This window comes from Scyliorhinus torazame, chromosome 2 (assembly GCF_047496885.1).
Source record: "Scyliorhinus torazame isolate Kashiwa2021f chromosome 2, sScyTor2.1, whole genome shotgun sequence".
Classification (NCBI taxonomy): Eukaryota; Metazoa; Chordata; class Chondrichthyes; order Carcharhiniformes; family Scyliorhinidae; genus Scyliorhinus; species Scyliorhinus torazame.
Genome location: NC_092708.1, coordinates 373,227,056 through 373,250,223, shown reverse-complemented (window position 1 = coordinate 373,250,223; position 23,168 = coordinate 373,227,056). Strand labels below are relative to the sequence as shown.

The 23,168-nt window shown below is 48.2% G+C and overlaps 1 protein-coding gene across 3 annotated transcripts in view; it reads right to left on the bottom strand.

Moving 5' to 3' along the window:
- The window catches only part of fbln5 (fibulin 5), a 142,776-nt gene that overhangs the window by 80,720 nt on the left and 38,888 nt on the right, over positions 1-23,168 (bottom strand). The window contains exons 2-4 of one of the 3 annotated variants that reach the window (XM_072493115.1): positions 12,185-12,267; positions 6,674-6,722; positions 4,891-5,157 (exon numbers count right to left, since the gene is read on the bottom strand). In XM_072493115.1, coding sequence (XP_072349216.1) covers positions 4,891-5,157; positions 6,674-6,722; positions 12,185-12,267 — 399 coding nt within the window. The remainder of the gene's footprint in view (positions 1-4,890; positions 5,158-6,673; positions 6,723-12,184; positions 12,268-23,168) is intronic. The other 2 variants (XM_072493126.1, XM_072493133.1) reach the window with 2 other exon arrangements.

The following is a 23,168-nucleotide window of genomic DNA, read 5'->3' as shown; positions in this document are numbered from 1 at the left end:
CCCCCCCCCCACCCATGTTTCCGACTCCTCACAACCTCAGGCAGGCCCCCGGGAACACCCCTTCACCCCCACCTACCAGGTTGACAGTGCCAACCTGGCATCCAGGTACCCTGCCAGTGCCACCCTGGCAGTTCCCCTGTTGGCCAGGCAGTGCTACCTGGGCAACCTGGCACTGTGAGGGTGCCCGTGTGGTACCTTAAGGGTGCCAGGCTGGCAGTGCCATGGTGCCCAGGTGCTGTAGGGAGTGCCAGGGTGCCACCCTGCCCTGTCCCCGAACACCCGGGAGGTCTCTAATGGCCTGGGAGACCCTCTTAGGTGCCATTACGAATTGTTCACATTTGTGAAAGCGAGTACTAAACGGCGTCCTGGCGCGGTCTATCAGGCACGGCCGTTATGTCCAGGGCACCGGGTGAATCCCATGCACGCATGTTTAGTGAGCCTTTAATGGTTTATTTAGATATGCAGATCTGGATCACACCCAGTGAGGGCGAGACCCAGATCACAACATCTTGCAAGACTCCGTTAAATTTGGCGAGGCATTTTGAGCGTCGCAAATCACGCGAGAGGCCTCTTGCGAGATTTAACCGCCTTGTCCCAAAACCAGGTCGGGTGCGGTGAGTCCGTTAAATTGTGCCCATAATTTTTCTTTTGTTATTAGGAGGGTATGAGGAAAAGTGTGTTCTGAAAGGTGTTTGTTATTCCAGGCAGCCACAGAAGGACATTGGGCATAAAAGCTTAGGGGCTCAGTGACTGTTGTTTCTCTGGCAGCGATTGGCCGTTGCTCCTGCAATGTTGCAGAAGCATGGAGACATTTCCAGCAGGAAGTACACCCCCCTCCTTATTGAACAAGGTGGTTGTGAGGCCCAATAATGAAGACAACAACCATTATGACTGAATTGAAACATGGTTTAAAGAAAGAATGGAGTAGATCTTTGTGCGACAGTATAAAATGGGTGATTGCGATTCAGCACCTCTTTATCACCTCTTCCAATATTTTAGTTCTAATAAAATCAGTGGAAATAAGAATTTAATGGATTAGAATAAGGATTTAAAAGAGCTAGCAACTCGCAATCGCCTGTTTTACACTGTCGCACAAAGTTCCCTCCCCCGTGGCATGTTTTGTGGCAGTTGAAGCAGTGGTGGCATCTTCCAGTCCTTCTGCTATCAACGGGCTTTCCCGTTATTCGCACCCGCAACGAGGGTCGTCATTGGTGGGACTGGAAGATTCCACTGGCGGGAATGGAAACATTTCAGCCAATATCATTCTCCACATCCCCCCACTCACGCGCAATGCAGGCTTTTAAAATGATCTCTGCGTGTTGAGATGTTGACACCATGGTGGAGAAATACATTTGTATTGCCCGCATAGTACCCTTATCTTGATTCACCGTGGGCAAACACAGCCTTGTGCGTTGCCCATGCAGCATTCTCCAATGCTATCAATAGCCTCTCAGTTTGAAAGTATTAAAAGGGTTGAATTTTGAGGTGTAACCATTTTTTTTTTTAAATGGACACTTACTTTTTGTATACAGGGAACCCCACCTCAGGGGAGAGAAGCATATCAAATAAACTGTGCAGATCTTAAAAGCATAAAGAAACTGTTCCGAGATGGTGCTGACTGATTTTTCTGCACCCCATTGCCAGAGTTAGCATTCAGAAGTTGATTGAAAGGTAGCACGGATTCATTATCTAAGAGAGTTAGCATGTTCAGTCTAATTTGTCACAATGCCACGGTTAATAATAATAATAAAAATAATCGCTTATTGTCACAAGCAGGCTTCAATGAAGTTACTGCCACATTCCGGCGCCTGTCCGGGGAGGCTGGTATGGGAATTGAACCCGCGCTGCTGGTCTTATTCTGCATTACAAGCTAGCTGTTTAGCCCACTGTGCTAAACCAGCATAATTGGTCTAATCTCAGCCTCATGCCAATCTGTATCTGCCCGTCCTTTAAACATGATTGTGAGAAGATTCCAATGGTGACTTTTTAATCTCTGATCTTGTGTTTCTTTTCACCCGTTTAGAAACTGTTATCCAAAGGGCGTTACGGTGGTGCAGTGGTTAGCACTGCTGCCTCACGCCGCCGAGGACCCGGATTCGATCCCGGCCCCGGGTCACTGTCCATGTGGAGTTTGCACATTCTCCCTGTGTCTGCGTGGGTCTCACCCCCACAACCCAAAGATGTGCAGAGTAGGTGGATTGACCACGCTAAATTGCCCCTTAACTGGGGAAAAAAAAGAATTGGGTACTCTCAATTTTTATTTCACAAACTGTTATCGACCTCACGTTACTTCAACTCACTCGTTCAGTATCTAACTCAGCCTTAGAAATATTCAATGACCTTCCTCCACAGCTCTCTGGGGAAGAGAATTCCATAGACCAACGACCCTCTGAGAGAATAAAAATTACCCTCATTCCTGCCTTGAAGCAATACCACTTATTTTAAATTAAATCTTCGAATTCTAGTCTCTCCCATAAGGGGAAGCATCCTTTCAGTATCCACCACGCTAACTTCCCTCAAGATCTTAAAACTTTCAATAAGATCACCTCTCAATCTTCTAAACTCCAGTAGATACAGGTCCAACCTTTCATCATTAGATAATGCTCCCATCCCAGGCAGTGGACACGGTGGCACAGTGGTTAGCACTGCTGCCTCACAGCAGCAGGGACCCGGGTTCAATTCCGACCTTGGATGACAGCCTGTGTGGAATTTGCACTTTCTCCCTGTGTCTGCGTGGGTTTCCTCCGAGTGCCCAGGTTTCCTCCCACATTGCGAAGATGTGCAAGTTAGATGGATTGCCCATGATAAATTGCCCCTTAGTGTCCAAAGATGTGCAGGTTAGGTGGGATTACGGAGGTGAGATGGGGGAGTGGGCATGGGTGGGCTGCTCTTTCGGAGGGTCAGTAGAGACTCGATGGGCCGAATAGCCTCTGTCTGCACTGTAGGGGCTCTAGAATCGGTTAAGTGAGCCTTCTATCTTTTTCTCTGTTAAGGCTCTGTATAAGTGCAGATTGTTACTCCAATGAATGCTGAGTCACGTTGCGCATTAATACTTAAATCATTCCCTAACATCGTACTGCAGTACTGCTTCCAACCATTCACAAAGGATGAGTTTGATGTTAGAACCCTCACAGCTACCAATCATCTCAGATCCTATGACTGAAACCCATCTCCTGATGACTTCCCTCTTTGGCCAGAAGTGTTTGTTTTGTGCCCAAATTCCCAAAGAGCACTTTCTAGGCACAACAGACATAATGTGCACCATACTTGTAAGAGGAGAGATGTCTCTAGGCTCACTCTCAATGTAGACCCACCCCAGGAGGAGAGAACCCTGTGGCTATACAAAGAATCTAGCATATCGGAGCCTGCTGGCTATTGACAAGTGCTATAAGTGTGTGTATGGGATCAGCACTGATCAGAAATGTCTCCATAGATATTAGGAACAGAAAATAGCCATTGCCAAACAGGCTTTTTCAATTCAATTTATCCCCACCTAATCTTGAGCACATTGCACCTCAATTATCCCATTCACCAAGAGCATCTAGATGCCTGTTGGTTTGTTTATGGCCTTCCCTGCTCACTTCATCCGCAGAAACCATAGGGACAAAATATTCTACCGAACATACTCCCTTCTTACTCCAAGATTTCTCATTTTAACATCCATTTCCTGGTATTTGAATTAATTGGGCCGGATCTCCATCTTTGAGATGGAAATCGCAAGTCAGCAGATTTCCTGATGTCCTGAGCTCACTTCCTGACCAGCAGTGCCTGCCCACGCTATTTTCACGATGGGCTGGCAGGGACGGTCTAGAATCGGGTGGCCGTCTGCAGAGGCAGGCTCAAGGTGGGAAAGTTGGCGGATGGATGCCAAGACGGGCAGGTTAGAAGGCCTGCCTCCATTCGCTAGGACATCAGCCAAGTTCTGTACATGAGTATTAGGTACCCTAGCCCTCACTCCTCATTCCCTCTTCCCTGCCCCTTCCATACCCCCCATGCCATTTCATACCCCCATGCCCCTCCCATAACTTCTGTTCCACCTCATTCCCCATGCCTTCTCCACACCCCTTATCCCAACATACAAGTCACCAAATATCCACTTTGTACAGAATTCCTGCACCTTAAAATAATATTGGGAAGTCTTTGAAATGTTCAAGAAACTGTTGAAATAAACAATTGCCCATTCAAAACCTTCTTCAAATTGGAGCTCACAAAACGTTCTATCAAAACAAAGCTCAGAATCCCCCCCCGACAGCTGTATCAACAACCCCTGCAGAGCTGAATCCATGGATGAGGTTTAGAGTTCGGTCATTTAGCAGTTTTCACTTTTTTCCTCACCCTGTATCATTAGGCAGAAAAGTTGAACAGCTTTTATATGAGTATGTACCTGACGATTATGCTGTGCACTGTTATTATTATCTGTAGAGTTGTTTGTTATTGTTTCACTTCCCGCATCTAGTGGTGCACAAGGCAGACATTCGCCTGTTTCCACAGAGAGGTTTTTCCTGGAACAGGTCACTAGCTTGCCACCAGAGGATTAAAGCTTGAGGACCATCACTCCACATCAAACATGGCTGACCAAGAGCCTCTCCTGCTTACTGCCTACCATTAGCATGTGTTGGAAGGCATTTTCAGGTTGATACTCAACCTGTTTGGTCACATTATGAACGCTCCTTCCTTGACCACCAAGTGTGACTCGAGCCCAGAGCTTCTGGCTCAGAGATGGGAATGCTACCCACTGCAGCACAAGACCTCCTACCTGTCCAGTAAAGGGTGCTGAAAAACGTCAAAAATATACTCTGTTTGTCAGGTTTAAAATGCAGCATAGTTTCAGGTGAGGGCAAGTGAGCTAGTTCATTTTTGCAGCACCTGATTAATAAAGCAGCAACGTACCCACACAGTTGTTATTGTCATCCAGAGTGTAGCCAAAACGACAGACCAGAGATCTTTGTGGAACGGGAAATCTGGGTATTGAGGCTGGTTGGTAGACTGAGGTATCGGAGCGCCCTGTTGGTGAAGATGCAGGGTATGTTGGATTGGATGGTCCATTTGCCAGGACGAGTGCAGCAGTCCTTGGTAAGCACAAGTATCCACCATTGTGATTGATGCATCTCATGTCCCCCTTACAGGCATCTGTGATGGTTTGGCATTCATTAATATCTGTGGAAATTCAGAAAATAAAGAACAATTGAGCAGACACGTTGACTTTTACTCCTTGTCCTTGTTGGCCACTTGCCCCCCGAAACTCATTTGAGCTTTCACAATTCCTCTGCAGGCGATTTTGCCTTCTTGAGTCACAGAGTCGTGTGCATTATGGGAACTGGCTATCCCTCTCCCCCCACTAATAAAAAATACAGCAATCAATGGAACAACACACTGCCAGAGTGTGGTCTGGAATCACAGTGACACAGCTCGAGTACTGAAATAGAGATGGCGTGTTGCTCAAGAAGATTTCAGTAACACGGGGGGCATGGTGGCACAGTGGTTAGCACAGCTGCCTCATGAAGCTGAGGACCCAGGTTCAATCCCGGTCCTGGGTCACTGTCCGAGTAGAGTTTGCACATTCTCCCCGTGTCTGCGTGGGTCTCACCCCCACAACCCAAAGATGTGCAGGTTAGGTCAATTGGCCACGCTAAATTGCCCCTTAATTGGAAAAAAGAATAATTGGGTACCCTAAATTTATTTTTAAAATGAAACTACTTCTCCCAAAGGATTGTGAATCTGTGGAATTTGCTACCCCAGAGTGCAATGGATGCTGGGACAGTGAGTAAATTTAAAGAGTAGTTAGACAGATTTTTAATCGGTAATGGGTTGAAGGGTTATGGAGAATGGGCAGGACGGTGGAGATAAGGCCAGGATGAGATCAGCCATGATTAAATGGCGGAGCAGACTCGATGGACCAAATGGCCCAATTCTGCTCCTATATCTTGTGAACTTATGAACATAGGTATGGGTGCTGTACTATCAGAGAACCACCCTTTGCTTAAATCGAGATAATTTTTTCCAGTACAGGTGGAGAGTAATAATTCCAGAGCTCTATTTGAAGATCAGAGAGTTCTGCTAGTGTGCTGGCCCACATTTCTCCATCAAGGTGTCAGCCTTGCCTCAGTGGTAGGACTCTCGCCTCTGGGTCAAAAGGTGAGGTTCCCAAGCCTGATTTCTGAGACTTCAGCACTGAATCCATGCTGACACTTCAGGGTGGTGCTGAGGATGTGCTGCACTGCCGATGGTGCTTTTGTTTCAGGTAATGCATTAATCTAAGACTCCAAGTGCCCTCGCGAGTGGTTTCCGTGGCACTGATTATTCAACAATTTTAAAAAGCTGTGGAGATCTCAATGTGTCACCAAACAACACTGCTAGAAACCAATATCTGCTCATGAATCTCACTACTCTTGTGGTACATTACTCTGTTTCCCTGCATTATGACAGTGACTTCAAAAGCCCTTCATTGGTTGTAGAACACCTTGGGATGTCTTGAGACAATGAAACGGCTCTATCCTTTAACAATAGACCCAAGGACACATCTCATGATGTTCGTTGGCTCTGCCTATGCTCAAAATGGTGGCCCCCTTTTGCTTAAAAAAACAATAATTGCTCCACTTCAATATAATTTATCGCAGCATTTGGGATTTTTTGCAGGATGTGATGAAATGCTGAGTAAACGGAGGAGTCTCACCTCTGCATTGTCCAGTCGAGCGGTCCAGCCGATAACCATCGGAGCACTGCTGTAAATAAACAGCACAAAACAATCCCTTTATTCAAACAAGCTTCAAATAAGCACTGGATTTTCATTTGCTGATTTGTTGGTATTCATCAGTCAGCTATTTTCATGCCACTCTTAATTCCCAAGTCATGGTAAATGTTTTACTGTAATTCGTGCCTCAGTTTTGCTTGTGGTAGTTTTCCAATGTTTATTTTAATTGTGCAATAAGAAATGTTTCACAATTGAGGGCTTCATCCAATCCATGAGGCAGGACAGGACTGTCATAACAAACATCAGCATCTTAGCAAGGACACCCATTACAGACAGTTAATAAAGGGGCGGCACGGTAGCACAGTGGTTAGCACTGTTGCTTCACAGGGTCCCAGGTTCAATTCCCGGCTTGGGTCTCTGTGCGGAGTCTGCACGTTCTCCCTGTGTCTGGTGGGTTTCTTCCGGGTGCTCCGGTTTCCTCCCACAAGTCCCGAATGACGTGCCTATTAGGTGAATTGGACATTCTGAATTCTCCCTCTGTGTACCCAAACAGGCGTAGGAGTGTGGCGACTAGGGGCTGTCCACAATAACTTCATTGCAGTGTTAATGTAAGCCTACTTGTGACACTAATAAAGATTAAAAAGATTAAAGAGGAAATACCAACAGGAGGACGTAAACGGCAAGATAGTGACATCATCCTGGGACTTTCCTCAGGTTGTGCTCTCCGCCAATTAAAAACAACTGGTACATCTTATTTGTCAATATTCCCCCTTCACAATTTTAACAGACTCCAATTAGCCCTTTAGGTGGAGATCATTTAACAAACATTTAACACTCAACACGAGTACAAATTAGATGCAGGAGTAGGCCACTCAGCCCTTTGAGTCTGCTGCACCATTCAGTAAGATCATGGCTGATTTGATTGTGGCCTCAACTCCACCTACCTTCCAATAGTCTTTGACTCCCTTGTCAATCAAGGAACTATCTCTAATTCAGCCTGAAAAATATTCAATGACTCTTCCTCCACCCAGTCTCTGAGGAAGAGAGTTCCAAAGACTCATGATCCTCAGAGAAAAAAAATCTTCTCAACTCTGGCTTAAATGGGAGTCTCCTTATTCTTTTATCATGGGCAGGATTCCCCAGCCACGCCCACCTGGCGACCGGAAATTCCCACCCGATATCAATGGACCTTTACATGGTCAGCGTCCTGCCCGTGGCAATCTTGTGGCGGGAGGTGGAAGAATCCTGCCCCATGTTTCCTCATTCTAGTCTCGAAGTACACTATAGTGTCCATTATTTTGTGCATAAAGAGAACTCTAGCAAGCGGAAGTTCCACATGTTAGTACAGTTTATTCATCCCAATTGACTAATTGCCTCTTTATTGTGTACGATGTTCTGAGTCCCCAACTCCAACCCTAAAAATTATCCTTTTACTATTTACACTTGCAATCCTTGCAAAGCTTCAAATATTTTGACAAAAATGCCAATCATTTGTCTTTCACGAGACAGCAAGTACGTTACTGCCTCGATCCACTTGATTACTTTTGCAGACTAAAATAAAAGCTCCTGCCACCTCTGACCCCCAACATTACTCCCACCTCTGAACCTCAGCATTACTCCCAATTCTGTACCCCAGCATTACTTCCACCTCTGACCTCCAACATTGCTCCGACCTCTGAACCCCAACATTGCCTTCACCTTTGAACCCCAACATTGCTCCCATCTCTGACCCCCCGGAATTACTCCCACCTGTGACCCCCCGAATTACTCCCACCTCTGACCCCCAACATTGCTCCCACCTCTGACCCCCAGAATTACTCCCACCTCTGACCCCCAACATTGTTTCCACCTCTGACCCTCAGCATTAGCCCCATCTCTGACCCCCAACATTACTTCCAGCTCTGACCCCCCCAACATTGAACAAAGACAAAGAAAAGTACAGCACAGGAACAGACCCTTCGGCCGTCCAAGCCTGTGCCGATCATGATGCCCTAAGTAAAAACAAAAGCTTCTGCCTTTACTCGGTCCATATCCCTCTATTTCCTCCCTATTCATGTACCCATCTAGATGCCTCTGAAATGTTGCTAATGTGTCTGCTTCCACCACATCCTCTGGCAGCACATTTCAGGCACCCACCACTCTCGGTGTGAAAAGCTAACCCCGCACATCTCCCTTGAACTTTTCCCCTCTCACCTTGAACCTGTGCCCCCTTGTAATTGACACTTCCACTCTTGGAAAAAGCCTCTGACTATCCACCCTGTCTATGCCACTCATAATTTTGTAAACCTCTATCAGGTCTTCCCTCAGCCTCCGTCCTTCCAATGAAAACAATCCTAGTTTATTCAACCTCTCCTCATAGCCAACACCCTCGAGACCAGGCAACATCATGGTGAACCTTCTTTGCACTCTCTCCAAAGCTTCCACATCCTTCTGATAATGTGGCGACCAGAACTGCACACAATACTCCAAATGCGGCCTAACCAAGGTTTTATACAGCTGCAACATGATTTCCCACCTCCTGTACTCAGTGCCCCGGCTGATGAAGGCAGGCATGCCATATGACTTCTTAACCATCTTGGCCACCTGTGTTGCCACTTTTGGGGAACTGTGGACCTGCACACCCAGATCCCTCTGTCTGTTAATGTTCCTAAGGGTTCTGCCAGTTACAGTATAATTCAAACCTAGATTTGATCCTCCAAAATGCATCACCTCGCATTTGTCCGGATTAAACTCCATCTGCCATTTCTGTGCCCAAGTCTCCAATCTATCTGTATCCTGTTGTATCCTCTGACAATCCTCGGCACTATCAGCAACTCTGCCAATCTTCGTGTCATCCACAAACTTACTAATCAGCCCACCCACATTTTCATCCAGATTATTTATATATACTACAAACAACAGAGGACCCAGCACTGGTCCCTGCGGAACACCACTAGCTACAGATCTCCCTCCCACTGCTACTCTCTGTCTTCTAGAACCAAGCCAGTTCTGTATCCATCTAGCCAGCCCACCCCAAATCCCATGTGATTTTAGTTTTTGTACCAGTCTGCCATGTGGGACCTGTCAAATGCCTTACTAAAGTCCCTATAAACTACATCCACAGTCATTCCCTCATCAATCTTCTTTGTCACCTCTTCAAAAAAACTCAATCAAGTTGGTGAGGCATGACCTTCCCCGTACAAAGTCATGCTGTCTGGCACTAACTATTCCATTTTTTTCCAAATGTACATACATCCTGTCCCTCAGTATCTTTTTCAAAAGCTTCCCCACCACTGACGTCAGGCTCACTGGCCTATAATTTGCTGGATTTTCACTGCTTTCTTTCTTAAACAAGGGAATAACATTGGCTATTCTCAGTCCTCTGGAACCTCGCCTGTGGTCAAAGAGGATGTGAAGATATCTGTTAAGGCCCCAAATATTTCTCCCCTTGCCTCCCGCAGTAACCTGGGATAGATCCTATCCGGCGCTGGGGATTTGTCTACCTTAATGCAATTTAGGATACTCAACACTTCCTCCTTTGATATATTGACGTTTTCCAGATTGTTCACACACCTATCCCTGACCTCAACATCCACCATGTCCTTCTCCCTGGTGAATAGCAATACAGAGTATTCATTAAGGATTCCAGCCACTTCTTGTGGTTCCACGTATAACTTCCCTCCATTGTCCTTGAGTGGGCCTTCTCTTTCTCTTCCTACCCTCTTGCTCCTAATATATGCATTAAAAGCCTTGAGATTCTCCGTGGCCATATTTGCTAAAGATATTTCATGGCCCCTTTTAGCCCTCCTAATACCACGTTTAAGTTCCTTCCTATTTTCACTGTACTCCTCAAGGGCTTCCACCTCTGACCCCCAGCATTACTCCCACCTCTGACCCCTAATATTATTCCTACCTCTGACCCCCAGCATTGCTCCCACCTCTGACCCCCAGCACTGTCCCCACCTCTGACCCCCAATTCTGCTTCCACCTCTGACCCCAACATTGTTCCCACCTCAGACCTCCAGCTTTACTCTCACTTCTAATCCCCATTATTTCCACCTCTGACCCCAACATTACTCCCACCTCTGACCCCCAACATTCCTCACACCTCCGACCCCAGCACTGTGCCCACCTCTAATCCACATCATTGCTCCCATCTCTGACCCAACATTCCTTCCACCTCTGACCCTCAGCAATACTCCAACTCTGACCCTCAGCAATACCCCCACCTCTGACCCTCAGCAATACTCCCACCTCTGACCCCCAACATTCCTCCCACCTCTGACCCTCAGCAATACTCCCACCTCTGACCCTCAGCAATACTCCCACCTCTGACCACCAGCATTACTCCCACCTCTGACCCCCAACATTCCTCCCACCTCTGACCCCCAACATTCCTCCCACCTCTGACCCTCAGCATTACTCCCACCTCTGACCCTCAGCAATACTCCCACCCCTGACCCCCCAGCAATACTCCCACCTCTGACCCCCAACATTCCTTCCACCTCTGACCCCCAGCATTACTCCCACCTCTGACCCTCAGCATTCCTCCCACCTCTGACCCTCAGCATTACTCCCACCTCTGACCCTCAGCAATACTCCCACCTCTGACCCTCAGCATTACTCCCACCTCTGACCCTCAGCAATACTCCCACCTCTGACCCTCAGCAATACTCCCACCTCTGACCCCCAGCATTACTCCCACCTCTGACCCTCAGCAATACTCCCACCTCTGACCCTCAGGAATACTCCCACCTCTGACCCCCAGCATTGCTCCCATCTCTGACCCCCAACATTCCTCCCACCTCTGACCCTCAGCAATACTCCCACCTCTGACACTCAGCAATACTCCCACCTCTGACCCCCAATATTACTCCCACCTCTGACCCCCAATATTACTCCCACCTCTGACCCTCAGCAATACTCCCACCTCTGACCCTCAGCAATACTCCCACCTCTGACCCTCAGCAATACTCCCACCTCTGACCCTCAGCAATACTCCCACCTCTGACTCCCAATATTACTCCCACCTCTGACCCCCAATATTACTCCCACCTCTGACCCCCAGCAATACTCCCACCTCTGACCCTCAGCACTGTGTCCACCTCTGAAACCAGAAGTTCTTTCACCACTGTTCATTGGCACTGCTCTCACCTCTGACATCCTGCATAGATATAAATTAATATGTGGAATCGATAATCAACTGCGGCTTCCTTCATGCTCAGGTGGTGCCAGGAGCCTGGGTCTGTCTCTAATGCCCAGAAATTCCCTCACCCCTGACCCCGAACACTGCTCCCACCTCTGACCCCCAGTTATGACTAAAATCCCAGCCCTTAAAGTGGCCCTGAATGCTATTGTTGGCTCCCAATGCTTCCAAAGATCGATATCTTTTGCTATATCCTCACTATTCACACATGAGATTCATTCCTTCCCTTGGTTTAAGAATCTCTTTTTTCTAAACGTTGTACGCTTCACTCAATTTGTTGTAAAAACATCTTTCTCAGTAGTAATTACCGTAAATGACACAGCTGAATCAACCTCCTGAGTCTGCCCATTTTGGACCAGCAACACTGTCAGTAGCAACACGGTCAGCATCCCTGCAAGTAGAATCAATAAAGAGAATACAAATGATGCACTGTAATAGTAATTCATTCATTCATTCATTCATTCGTTCGTTCATTCATTCATTCCCACCACATACATACCTCCATGCACAACCCTCCAGAATAAAAGAATGGTTCCAATACTCTCTAGTTTTCTCTATGTCTCTATATTCTCTATATTTTTTTCTGTAATTAGAGGGAAAATATAGAATATCACAAGGGCTCTATTTATTATTTATGCAATAAGTTCAGATATGTAAACTGTTTAGTTCACAAGCTCAGAACGCCAGCTCTCCTTTATATCGCACCTTTAACTTAAATGTCGCAATGTTCTTCATAAATTATCAAAAACCAAGCAACAATGGTGCTACACTAGTATCAGGCAATGACTACCTCCAAGAAGAGAGTGTCTAACCATCTCCCCTTAACGTTCAAAGCATTACCATCACCTAATCCCCCCATCAACAGCCTGGACATATCATTGACCAGCCACTTTATTGGACCAGCCATATAAATAACATGGTTACAAGAGCAGGTTTGACTCGGAGGAGTCGCATCCTGGGCCATTATAGAATCATAGAATCCCTACAGTGCAGAAGGAGGCCATTCGACTCATCGGGTCTGCACCAAACTTCCAAAAGAGCATCCTACCTATGCCCACTTTCCCACCCTATCCCAGTAACCCCATATCCCCAACTAACCTTTGGACACTAAGCAGCAATTTAGCATGGCCAATTCACCTAACCTGCACATCTTTGGACTGTGGAAGGAAACCTGACAGACTCCGCACAGACAGTGACCCAAGCCGGGAATCGAACCTGGGAACCTGGAGCTGTGAAGCAATTGTGCTAACCACTATGCTACCGTGCTGCCTAATATTGTGCATTGCAAGAGTTGTGAGGGACCAGTTTCCTGTCAGAAGATGGATACCCGAGGAATGCCCAACAAGTGCTGCACACCTAATAATAATAATGATCTTTATTGTCACAAGTATGCTTACATTAACACTGCAATGAAGTTGCTGTGAAAATCACCTAGTCGCCACATTCCGGCGCCTGTTCGGGTACACTGAGGGAGAATTCAGAATGTCCAATTCACCTAACAAGCACGTCTTTCGGGACTTGTGGGAGGAAACCGCAGCACCCGGAGGAAACCCACGCAGACACGGGGAGAACGTGCAGACTCCGCACAGACAGTGACCCAGTGGGGAATCGAACCCGGGACCCTGGAGCTGTGAAGCAACAGTGCTAACCACTGTGCTACCGTGCCCACCTGAGGTGCAGGGTGGTTCTAGACCTCTTTATGACACATTTTCACTGGTGGATGTCAGAAATTCAGCAACATTCCAGATGCCCAGCAATTTGGAGGCAATTGAGATAGAAAATATAAACTCAAATAGAAGCAAAATACTGTGGATGTTGGAAATTTGAAATAAATATAGAAATTGCAGGATAAACATGGAAACAGCGTTAACGTTTCGAGTCCATATGGTTCTACAGAAGGGTCATACGGACTCAAAATGTTAAGTGTGTTTCTCTCTACCCATTAGACAAGCGTGAATCTTGGCTCCCTGTCATTCAAGGTTGCCCGGGTACAGTTTCGATATTTGGGGTTTCAGATGGCCCATGACCGGGCAACTATGCATAAATGGAACATGAAAAGTCTGGTGGAAGGGGTCAAAGGGGATTTGAAGAGGTGGGATGCCCAGACGCTATCGCTGGCAGGGAGGGTACAGACCGTGAAAGTGAAAGTGGCGGGGGGGGGGGGGGGGGGGGGGGGGCTGCTGGCGCTCCCAAATCTGTTGCATTGGGCCAAAAATGCTGTGAAGGTGAGATGATGGTGGGGAGGGGCAGGTCAGAATGGGTGCAGGTGAAGGAGACCTCTTGTAGGGGGACGTGTTTGAGGGTCGTGGTGACGGCTGCGCTCCCGTTTTCTCCGGGAGATCTACTAGCAGTCCGGTGGTAGTGTCATCCATCAAAGTTTGGAATCAGTTGATGAGGCATTTTAAGTTAGGACACATATCAGTATTGACGTCAATATGTGGGAACCATTCTATGATTCTGAGGCTATGTCCGGAGCATGTGTCTGGTCTTACAACCAAAGCGTTGGAGCCACCCCCGCACCAATGCTCCGCCGTTGAGGGGCTAGCAGCTGTGCCACGGAAAGCCCCCGGCTTTACCTGCAGGTACGGATGGAGAATTGCTGGTTCCGTGGCCGCGCCTGCGCACGGCAGTGACGTGCAGCGGCCGTGCCGTGCAACATGGCGCCAGCTGCGTTCGGACCCGGCCTGCCAGATTGTGCCCCCCTTTAGCTGCCCTCGCCATCCCCGAACTACCCTCCACCAGTCCCCGCCGAAGCCACCCCAGCCAGTGGAACGGCTCCCCCCCCCCAACTGTGATGGCGCTAGGCACAGTCCGCAGCCGCCATGCGAGGTCCCTGAAAACTGAGAGGACACGCGGCCGATGCTGTTGGGAAGTTGGCGGAGCATCAGGGGGGGGGCCTCTGGTGACGTCCTGAGGCCGTCCCAACGGCGTGCAGCGTTCTCAGCGATGACACGTTTTTGGAGGGGGGGTGGCGTGGAGCATCCGAAAAACTCCGCCACCCCTGGTTTCAGCGCAAAAACGATTTCTCCGGTCAATCACCGAACGCAATTTCGGCGTCGGCAATCGGAGAATCCAGCCCCATAGGTTTATACCTGGAGTCATGGATGTGATGTATGGGGGGTGGGGTGGTAAAGGGATAAAGCAGGTAGGGGATCTGTTTGTAGAGGGTACGTTTGCTGGGTTGGGGGCATTATTGCAGGAGATGTTCGAGTTGCCGAGGGGGATTAAGTTTAGATATTTGCAGATGCGGGACTTTGTACAGAAGGAGTTACCCTCATTTCCTCACTTAACGGAGTATATGTTGTTAGAAATGTTGTTGGCTCCGGATGTGTTGGGGGAATAGAGGATGGGGGATAACTATGGGTGGTTGGGAAGGAAGGAGAAGGTGCTAGTGGAAGGTATTAAGCAGAAGTTGGAGGAAGAGCTAGGGAATGAACGAGGGTGAGGGGGCCTGGACTGAAATAGTGCATCTGGTCATCTCGGCCTCCTCTTGAGTGAGGATGAGCCTTATACAGTTCAAGCTGGTACACAGGGTCCATATGACTCAGACCCGGATGAGTAGATTTTTCCCGGGAGTGGAGGATGTATGGGAGAAGTGTGGGAGGGAACTGGCAACGACGCTCATATGTTCTGAGGGTGTGCATAGCTGGTGGATTTCGGGGTGGTGGTGTTCGAGACTCTGTTGGAGATAATGGGCGTCAGAATAACCGACTTGTCAGGGCTGCTGGAGTGGAAGGGGGTTAATGTTGTGGCCTTCGTCTCTCTGATTGCCTGGCGACGGATTTTACTGAGTCGGAGGTTGGCAGCGCTGCCAGGGACGTTGGCGTAGTTGGGTGATCTGCAGGAATTTTTAAGGCTGGAAAAGATTAAGTCCGCCCTTAGGGGGTCGGAAGAGGGGTTTTACACACGTTGGAGGCCGTTTCTGACTGTGTTTGAGGACTTGTTTGTCACTAGTGGGAAGCGGGGGGATGGGGGGGGGGGGTTAGGGGTGAAAAAAGGGGGAAAGTTAATAAACAGTGTGTCACGTTAATTTTGAAGTGTTATTTGCTGTTTGTATCTGACTGTTTGGAATAAAATATATATTTTTTTTTAAGTGTGTTTTTCTCTCCACAGGTGCTGAGTTTATCCAGCGTTTTCTGTATTTATTATAGGAAATATATACGATATTTGCTTGTTACCTTATCTTGTGACTACACTGCCCAAATATAGCCTGCTGAATAATCCAAGAAGCAGTAGAGTGGGGTGACATTTAGAATCATTCTGGGGGAAGAATGAAGATGGATTGAACGGCCATCTTGACTATCTTCAAAGCTCTGGAATTCCCTGCTCAAATCTCTTTACCTCCCTATCTTTCTTTCAGATGGATCTCAAAATCTACCTTTGACTAAGCTTTTGCTAACTCTCCTAATATCTCTTTTTTAAATTCATTCATGGAAAATGAGCTTCAATGTGAAGTCCAGCATTCATTGCCCATGCATAATTGCCCTTGGGAACATAGTGGTGGGCTGCCTTCTTGGACTGCTGCAATACCTGCGCTGTAGGTACACCCACAGTGTTGATGCATCTGCTGCTGTCCTTGTCCTTCTAGGAGGTGGCAGGGATTGCACGTTTGGAAGGTACTAAAAGGAGGATGGTACTTACTGTTGCTACTGCGCATTGGTGCTGAAGGAAATGAATGTTTAAGATAGTGAATAGGATCCTGGATGGTGTCAAGCTTCTTGAGTGTTGTTGGAGCTGCACTCATCCAGGCAAGTATTCCATTACACTGCTGATCTGTGGCCTGTAGAAGGTGTAGTGATCTCTCTTTATAATAATACATGATCAGACTTTGTTAAGCAAGTACAGGCAATTGAACACTAGATGGCCACACTATCAGGACTAATATAAATGTTTTCCCGCCCTTTCCTACAGGATAGTGCGTCAGGATTGCAGAGAAAACAGAAGTAGGAAAGCTAGAGAGAAGAAGTTATTAGTTATCAGAGTATTGTATCATATAATTTAATAAATTTATTCTACAGTTGTTTGTTTGTTTTACTAGTTCAGTATTAAGTAAAAAGAACTCACGAGATTAATTTATATTACTCAATAAATTATTTTATCATCACTGGAAGACTACGGCTATATTTCAACAACTCGGCTAGATAAAAAGAGTCATATATATATTGCACATCGTAATATAACAGAAGGTGGACAGGCTTTGGGGAATCCAGAGATGAGTTACTTGCCACACAATTAGCCATGAGACGAATGACCATGTGACTTTTTATTGGAAATGCAGCTTCCTTCTCTCTAACTATTGCCATTGGATCTTAAACACCGACTTGAGCAACTCGGCAGGCAGATCGTGTCTTCATTTAACACCTCATTGATGGAGAGGACCAGTGACAGTGCAGTGTTCCCTCACCACTGCACTGAATACCTAGGGTGGAATTTGACCACAGAACCCTCCAAGTCAGACACACAAATGCTACTAACTGAACCAACATGGCCCCAGTCCACAATGCCCCACTTGGCCAGATGTTCAACAACTGCAGTCTTTTTTTTTAATGATTTGCCCAGTTGTCACAACTCAAGGATGGAAGCAACCTTCTCATTTTTAACTGTGCTACAGGGGACCTGATAGTTCATTGCCCATCCCTAATTGCCCTTGAGAAGGTGGTGGTAGTAGGCTGTCTTCCCAAACGACGTTGGCTCCCTGCTGACACCCCAACTGCAGGGCTGATTAACAAGGGCCGAGTGGAACTTCCATCTCAAGTCCTGTTCCCCCCTGAAGCTACCACCAATCCGATTGGCCAGCAGCTCCATCAGTCCTGGCAGACGTCGCTGCCAGGACTGCTGGAGAACAAAGGACCCCAAAGCCTTGGATTCCCGGAGCAGGTAAGTCCGGGGTCTTGGCATGGGAGGGTTTGAGCAAGTTAGGGAGAGGGTGTGGTGAACCACTGTATTGTATTATGCCTGCTGTATGTAACATGCCCGGGCTTGCCCCTGCTGCCTCCGCCTGTGGCTCCTCCCCTCGGGCTCAGGTATAAAGGTGGCCAACCTCCGGCCCCGCCTTCAGTCTGAGGCCGGCTGCCAGCAGGTATCTTTAAGCTAATAAAAGCCACAGTTTCACTCTCAACTCATCTTCTGTCATTATTGATGGTACATCAATTTAATTAGCTTAAAGTTTTAAGATGGACCAATCACTCAAACCTGATCGCCTGGAGCTGGACAGCCAAGCAGCCGACACCACTACCACGTTCGAACACTGGCTACGCTGCTTCGAATCCTACATCGAATCCTCTGCCATCGCCGTCGCCGAGATCCACAAGCTGCAAATTCTCAACTCCCGGCTGAGCCCGCAAGTATACCTTATTATCAGGGACGTTGCCTCGTACGTGGATGTTGGCACACACACATCCCACACATCCGTAACCCTACCCTCTTCCCCCGGAGGGAACGGCCAAACCCCCACCCTGCCCCATATGCCAGCACCCATGCCAGCCGCAATGGCTGGGTGCCCTAGCCACTGATGGCATCATCTACCCAACCCCAGGGCTGCATGCGTCGGAACGCCTAACAGTGTCATTGTACATGTTCCCTCCACACTACCCCCAGGAGAAGTCCGCACACAACCGCCGGTTGATCTACCTCATCATCCTCATGGTCCAACTCCGTAGGTGGACAGCAGAGATCACGAAGTGCCAGGACATGGGACCCATGTTTACTGCACGGGCCTCTTTAATTCAGCCAAACAAATGATCCCTGGCGACTCATACTTGTTTTGCATTGAGTATCCAGGTTGACATGTATATGATCTTTGTAGAACTGTAAATTCTTAAGACCAGCCTGTTTACATTGATCTGCACTACCGTCTGTATGTTCTGCAGTTTGTACCGGACAGTATTTCTCCATTTATGTATTAGGTTTACAATATTTTCCCACCTCTGCATTTGACTGCCAATTGTATCTTACAGTACGGACACTTCCATTCTTCTGACTGTATTAGGTCCGTTATGGAATGTATATTTGTCTTTGTTATTTGTGTATTATGTATTGGGGAGTTGTGCATGTTGAGTTAGGGTCTTACCTGACGGACAGGTGAGTGGGAATGCAGGACAGGTATTGGTCCGAGTGTGTGATCCACCATCCTTCGCCTTAAGGATCAGGAAGGGGATCTGTGGACCTCTGAGGTGGCCGCCCGCAAAGATCGATGGGACATTGGGAACCACATGGACACGGATGGGCTGCAGCTTGCAAATGTACAAAGGCTGCAGCCCAGACGGTGCCTCAGGACATAGCGGTTGAACGCAGGAGGGGCCATTCGGGCCCTCGCATCTGCTCCGCCATTCGCTCCCTCAACCACCGGCGGCAACAGCGGTGATCCCGTCGCCAGCAAAGGAGAGGAACATCCACGCCATCCACAGAGGGACCAGAGTCGGGGACACAGACGACCAGCAACAGACATCCAGCATTGCCAGACAGCGGATTACAGATAAGGCCATATCTGCTCTGTACCGGCCAGTCACCTGGACTTGCAGTCAGAGTTGATCTTGTGTCTTGGTGTAGAGTCAACTTGTATGTGTGTGTTCTTTTTGTGTGCGTATAATAAACTTTTATAATAATAATCTTTATTGTCACAAGTAGGCTTACATTAACACTGCAATGACGTTATTGTGAAAAGCCCCTAGTCGCCATATTCCGGCGCCTGTTCGGGTACGCAGAGGGAGAATTCAGCATGTCCAAATTACCTAACAGCACGTTTTTCGGGACTTGTGGGAGGAAACCGGAGCACCCGGAGGAAACCCACACAGACACGGGGAGAACATGCAGACTCCGCACAGTGACCAAAGCCGGGAATCGAACCTGGGACATTGGCACTGTGAAGCCATAGTGCTAACCACTATGCTACCGTACTGTATTAAACAACTTGTGTGGTTATTTGTCCACCGTATATGGGTTAAAGACACACACTGTGGTTTGGAAGGTACAACAGGGGTGAGGGGTGTGTGGGTCGAGGGGGGTGTGGGGGGTGTACACATGCATAATGGGGATGCGCAACTAAGCAGGGTCTCATTTGCTCGGCATCCGCCGATCTCCACCTCGGTGACCTCCATTTCCTCCGGCCCGCCGCTGCCGTCCACTGCTCGGGCATTGTGTGGGGCCACAGGTCCCCCGCTGGTCTTCCCTCGCTCCCGGCGGTTGTGTACGGCCTCCTCCTGGGGTGGGGGATGGGGGTATGGGTAATGGTGTGTGGGACGGGCGTGTGCCAACTCACCCTGGCCACCCTGAAGGAGTCGTGGAGTCTCTTCCGGCACTGCTGGCCAGTCCGGACGGCGCTGACCACATCTGCCACCTGCGCCTAGGCACGGCAAACGGCGGCACCTGGCAGCCTTCCTCCCAGGCCTGGATACAGGGTCAGCCTTCTCTCCTCCACAGCGTCCAGGAGGCTGTCCAGTTCAGCGTCCCTGAACCGGGACGCTGACGCCAATCACGGACCCTGCAAATCCGGCGCCATTTTTCATGGAACCGGTTGCGTTCCACCTGGCGATGGTGCTGCCCCATTTAGAATTGCTGAATCGGTGCACCTGTTGCGCCTTTTTGCTGTCATAAAACACCACGGTACCCATGCCAGCGTCAGCACTTGGTCTCAGAAACGGAGAATCCAGCCCTTGGTGTTTCATGGTAACCTTTACCAAGACTGCTTACTACCGATTCAGTTAATTAACTGAATTCAAATTCACAAATTGTGAGATTATTATTCCGGATTACTCGTCCAGTAACGTAACTACTATCCTGCCATATTATATAAAATTGCCAAAGTAAGGAAAATGACTTGGGGAGAGGGGGGGGGGGGGGGGGGGGGGGCAGCCATAGACCAGAGGATGCCTGATAAAAAGGGAACTCCCCAACCCCCAGGGCCCAAAGTTTTAGTGTGTGCCCTACCCAAGTGGCAAAGTTCCCATCCACCCGTTATAAGACAGCAGCAGCGGGAAGTGGCCCTTGTGGTCATTAATTGGCCACTTACAGGCCCCAATTTGGCCCAAGCGCAGAAAGGCCTCCCTCACCTACTCCATTGCTAGTAACAAACCGAGCCAGCCTCCCGTTCCAGAATATATTCTGTCCAAATGGACGAAGAGCAGGAGAGAAAAGGCAGTTAAGCCGAAGTGAGATGATGAGGGCCGTGGCGGCAGGTACAGTGTGTGTGTATGGAGAGGGGGGGGGGGGGGCAGTGCGGTGATTCGGGGGGGGGGGGGGGGGGTGGCGGGGGGAGGATGCAGGTACAGTGTGTGTGGAGAGGGAGGGTGGGGGATGGAAACATTGCTCTCTATAATTGGAGCGCCACAGCTGAAAACATGGATGGGGAGTGAAGAGCAAACCATGGTCCAGTGCCGAAGGATTACAGGAATCTTGTGGGAAAGGAGGCGGGAGGAGTTCACTTAGGAAAGGTCATAGGGTGAGGTGAAAGAGATGGTGAGAAGCAATTTCTGGCAGTTGAAAGATCAATAGGGATTTGGATAGTGACTGGCAGGGTGGTGGAAGATTTACAGTAGTGACTGGCAGGATGGTGGAAGATTTACGGTAGTGACTGGCAGGATGGTGGAAGATTTACAGTAGTGACTGGCAGGATGGTGGAAGAGTTACATTGGTGACTGGCAGGATGGTGGATGAGTTACAGCAGTGACTGGAAGAATAGTGGAAGATTAACAGTAGTGACTGGCAGGATGGTGGAAGATTTACAGTAGTGACTGGCAGGATAGTGGAAGATTTACAGTAGTGACTGGAAGAATGGTGGAAGATTTACAGTAGTGACTGGAAGAATGGTGGAAGATTTACAGCAGTGACTGGAAGAATGGTGGAAGATTTACAGTAGTGACTGGCAGGATGGTGGAAGATTTACAGTAGTGACTGGCAGGATGGTGGAAGATTTACAGTAGTGACTGGCAGGATGGTGGAAGATTTACAGTAGTGACTGGCAGGATGGTGGAAGATTTACAGCAGTGACTGGCAGGATGGTGGAAGATTTACAGCAGTGACTGGCAGGATGCTGGAAGATTTACAGTAGTGACTGGCAGGATGGTGGAAGATTTACAGCAGTGACCGGCAGGGTAGTGGAAGATTTACAGTAGTGACTGGCAGGATGGTGGAAGATTTACAGTAGTGACTGGCGGGATAGTGGAAGATTTACAGTAGTGACTGGCAGGATGGTGGAAGATTTACAGTAGTGACTGGCGGGATAGTGGAAGATTTACAGTAGTGACTGGCAGAATGGTGGAAGATTTACAGTAGTGACTGGCGGGATAGTGGAAGATTTACAGTAGTGACTGGCAGGATGGTGGAAGATTTACAGCAGTGACTGGCAGGATGCTGGAAGATTTACAGTAGTGACTGGCAGGATGCTGGAAGATTTACAGTAGTGACTGGCAGGATGTTGGAAGATTTACAGTAGTGACTGGCAGGATGTTGGAAGATTTACAGTAGTGACTGGCGGGATAGTGGAAGATTTACAGCAGTGACTGGCAGGATGCTGGAAGATTTACAGTAGTGACTGGCAGGATGCTGGAAGATTTACAGTAGTGACTGGCAGGATGTTGGAAGATTTACAGTAGTGACTGGCAGGATGGTGGAAGATTTACAGCAGTGACCGGAAGAATGGTGGAAGATTTACAGTAGTGACTGGCAGGATGGTGGAAGATTTACAGTAGTGACTGGCAGGATGGTGGAAGATTTACAGTAGTGACTGGCAGGATGGTGGAAGATTTACAGTAGTGACTGGCAGGATAGTGGAAGATTTACAGTAGTGACTGGCAGGATGGTGGAAGATTTACAGTAGTGACAGGCAGGATGGTGGAAGATTTACAGTAGGGACTGGCAGGATGGTGGAAGATTTACAGTAGTGACTGGCAGGATGGTGGAAGATTTACAGTAGTGACTGGCAGGATGGTGGAAGATTTACAGTAGTGACTGGCAGGATGGTGGAAGATTAACAGTAGTGACTGGCAGGATGGTGGAAGATTTACAGTAGTGACTGGCAGGATGGTGGAAGATTTACAGTAGTGACTGGCAGGATGGTGGAAGATTTACAGTAGTGACTGGCAGGATGGTGGAAGATTTACAGCAGTGACTGGCAGGATGGTGGAAGATTTACAGTAGTGACTGGCGGGATAGTGGAAGATTTACAGTAGTGACTGGCAGGATGGTGGAAGATTTACAGTAGTGACTGGCAGGATGGTGGAAGATTTACAGTAGTGACTGGCGGGGTAGTGGAAGATTTACAGCAGTGACTGGCAGGATGGTGGAAGATTTACAGCA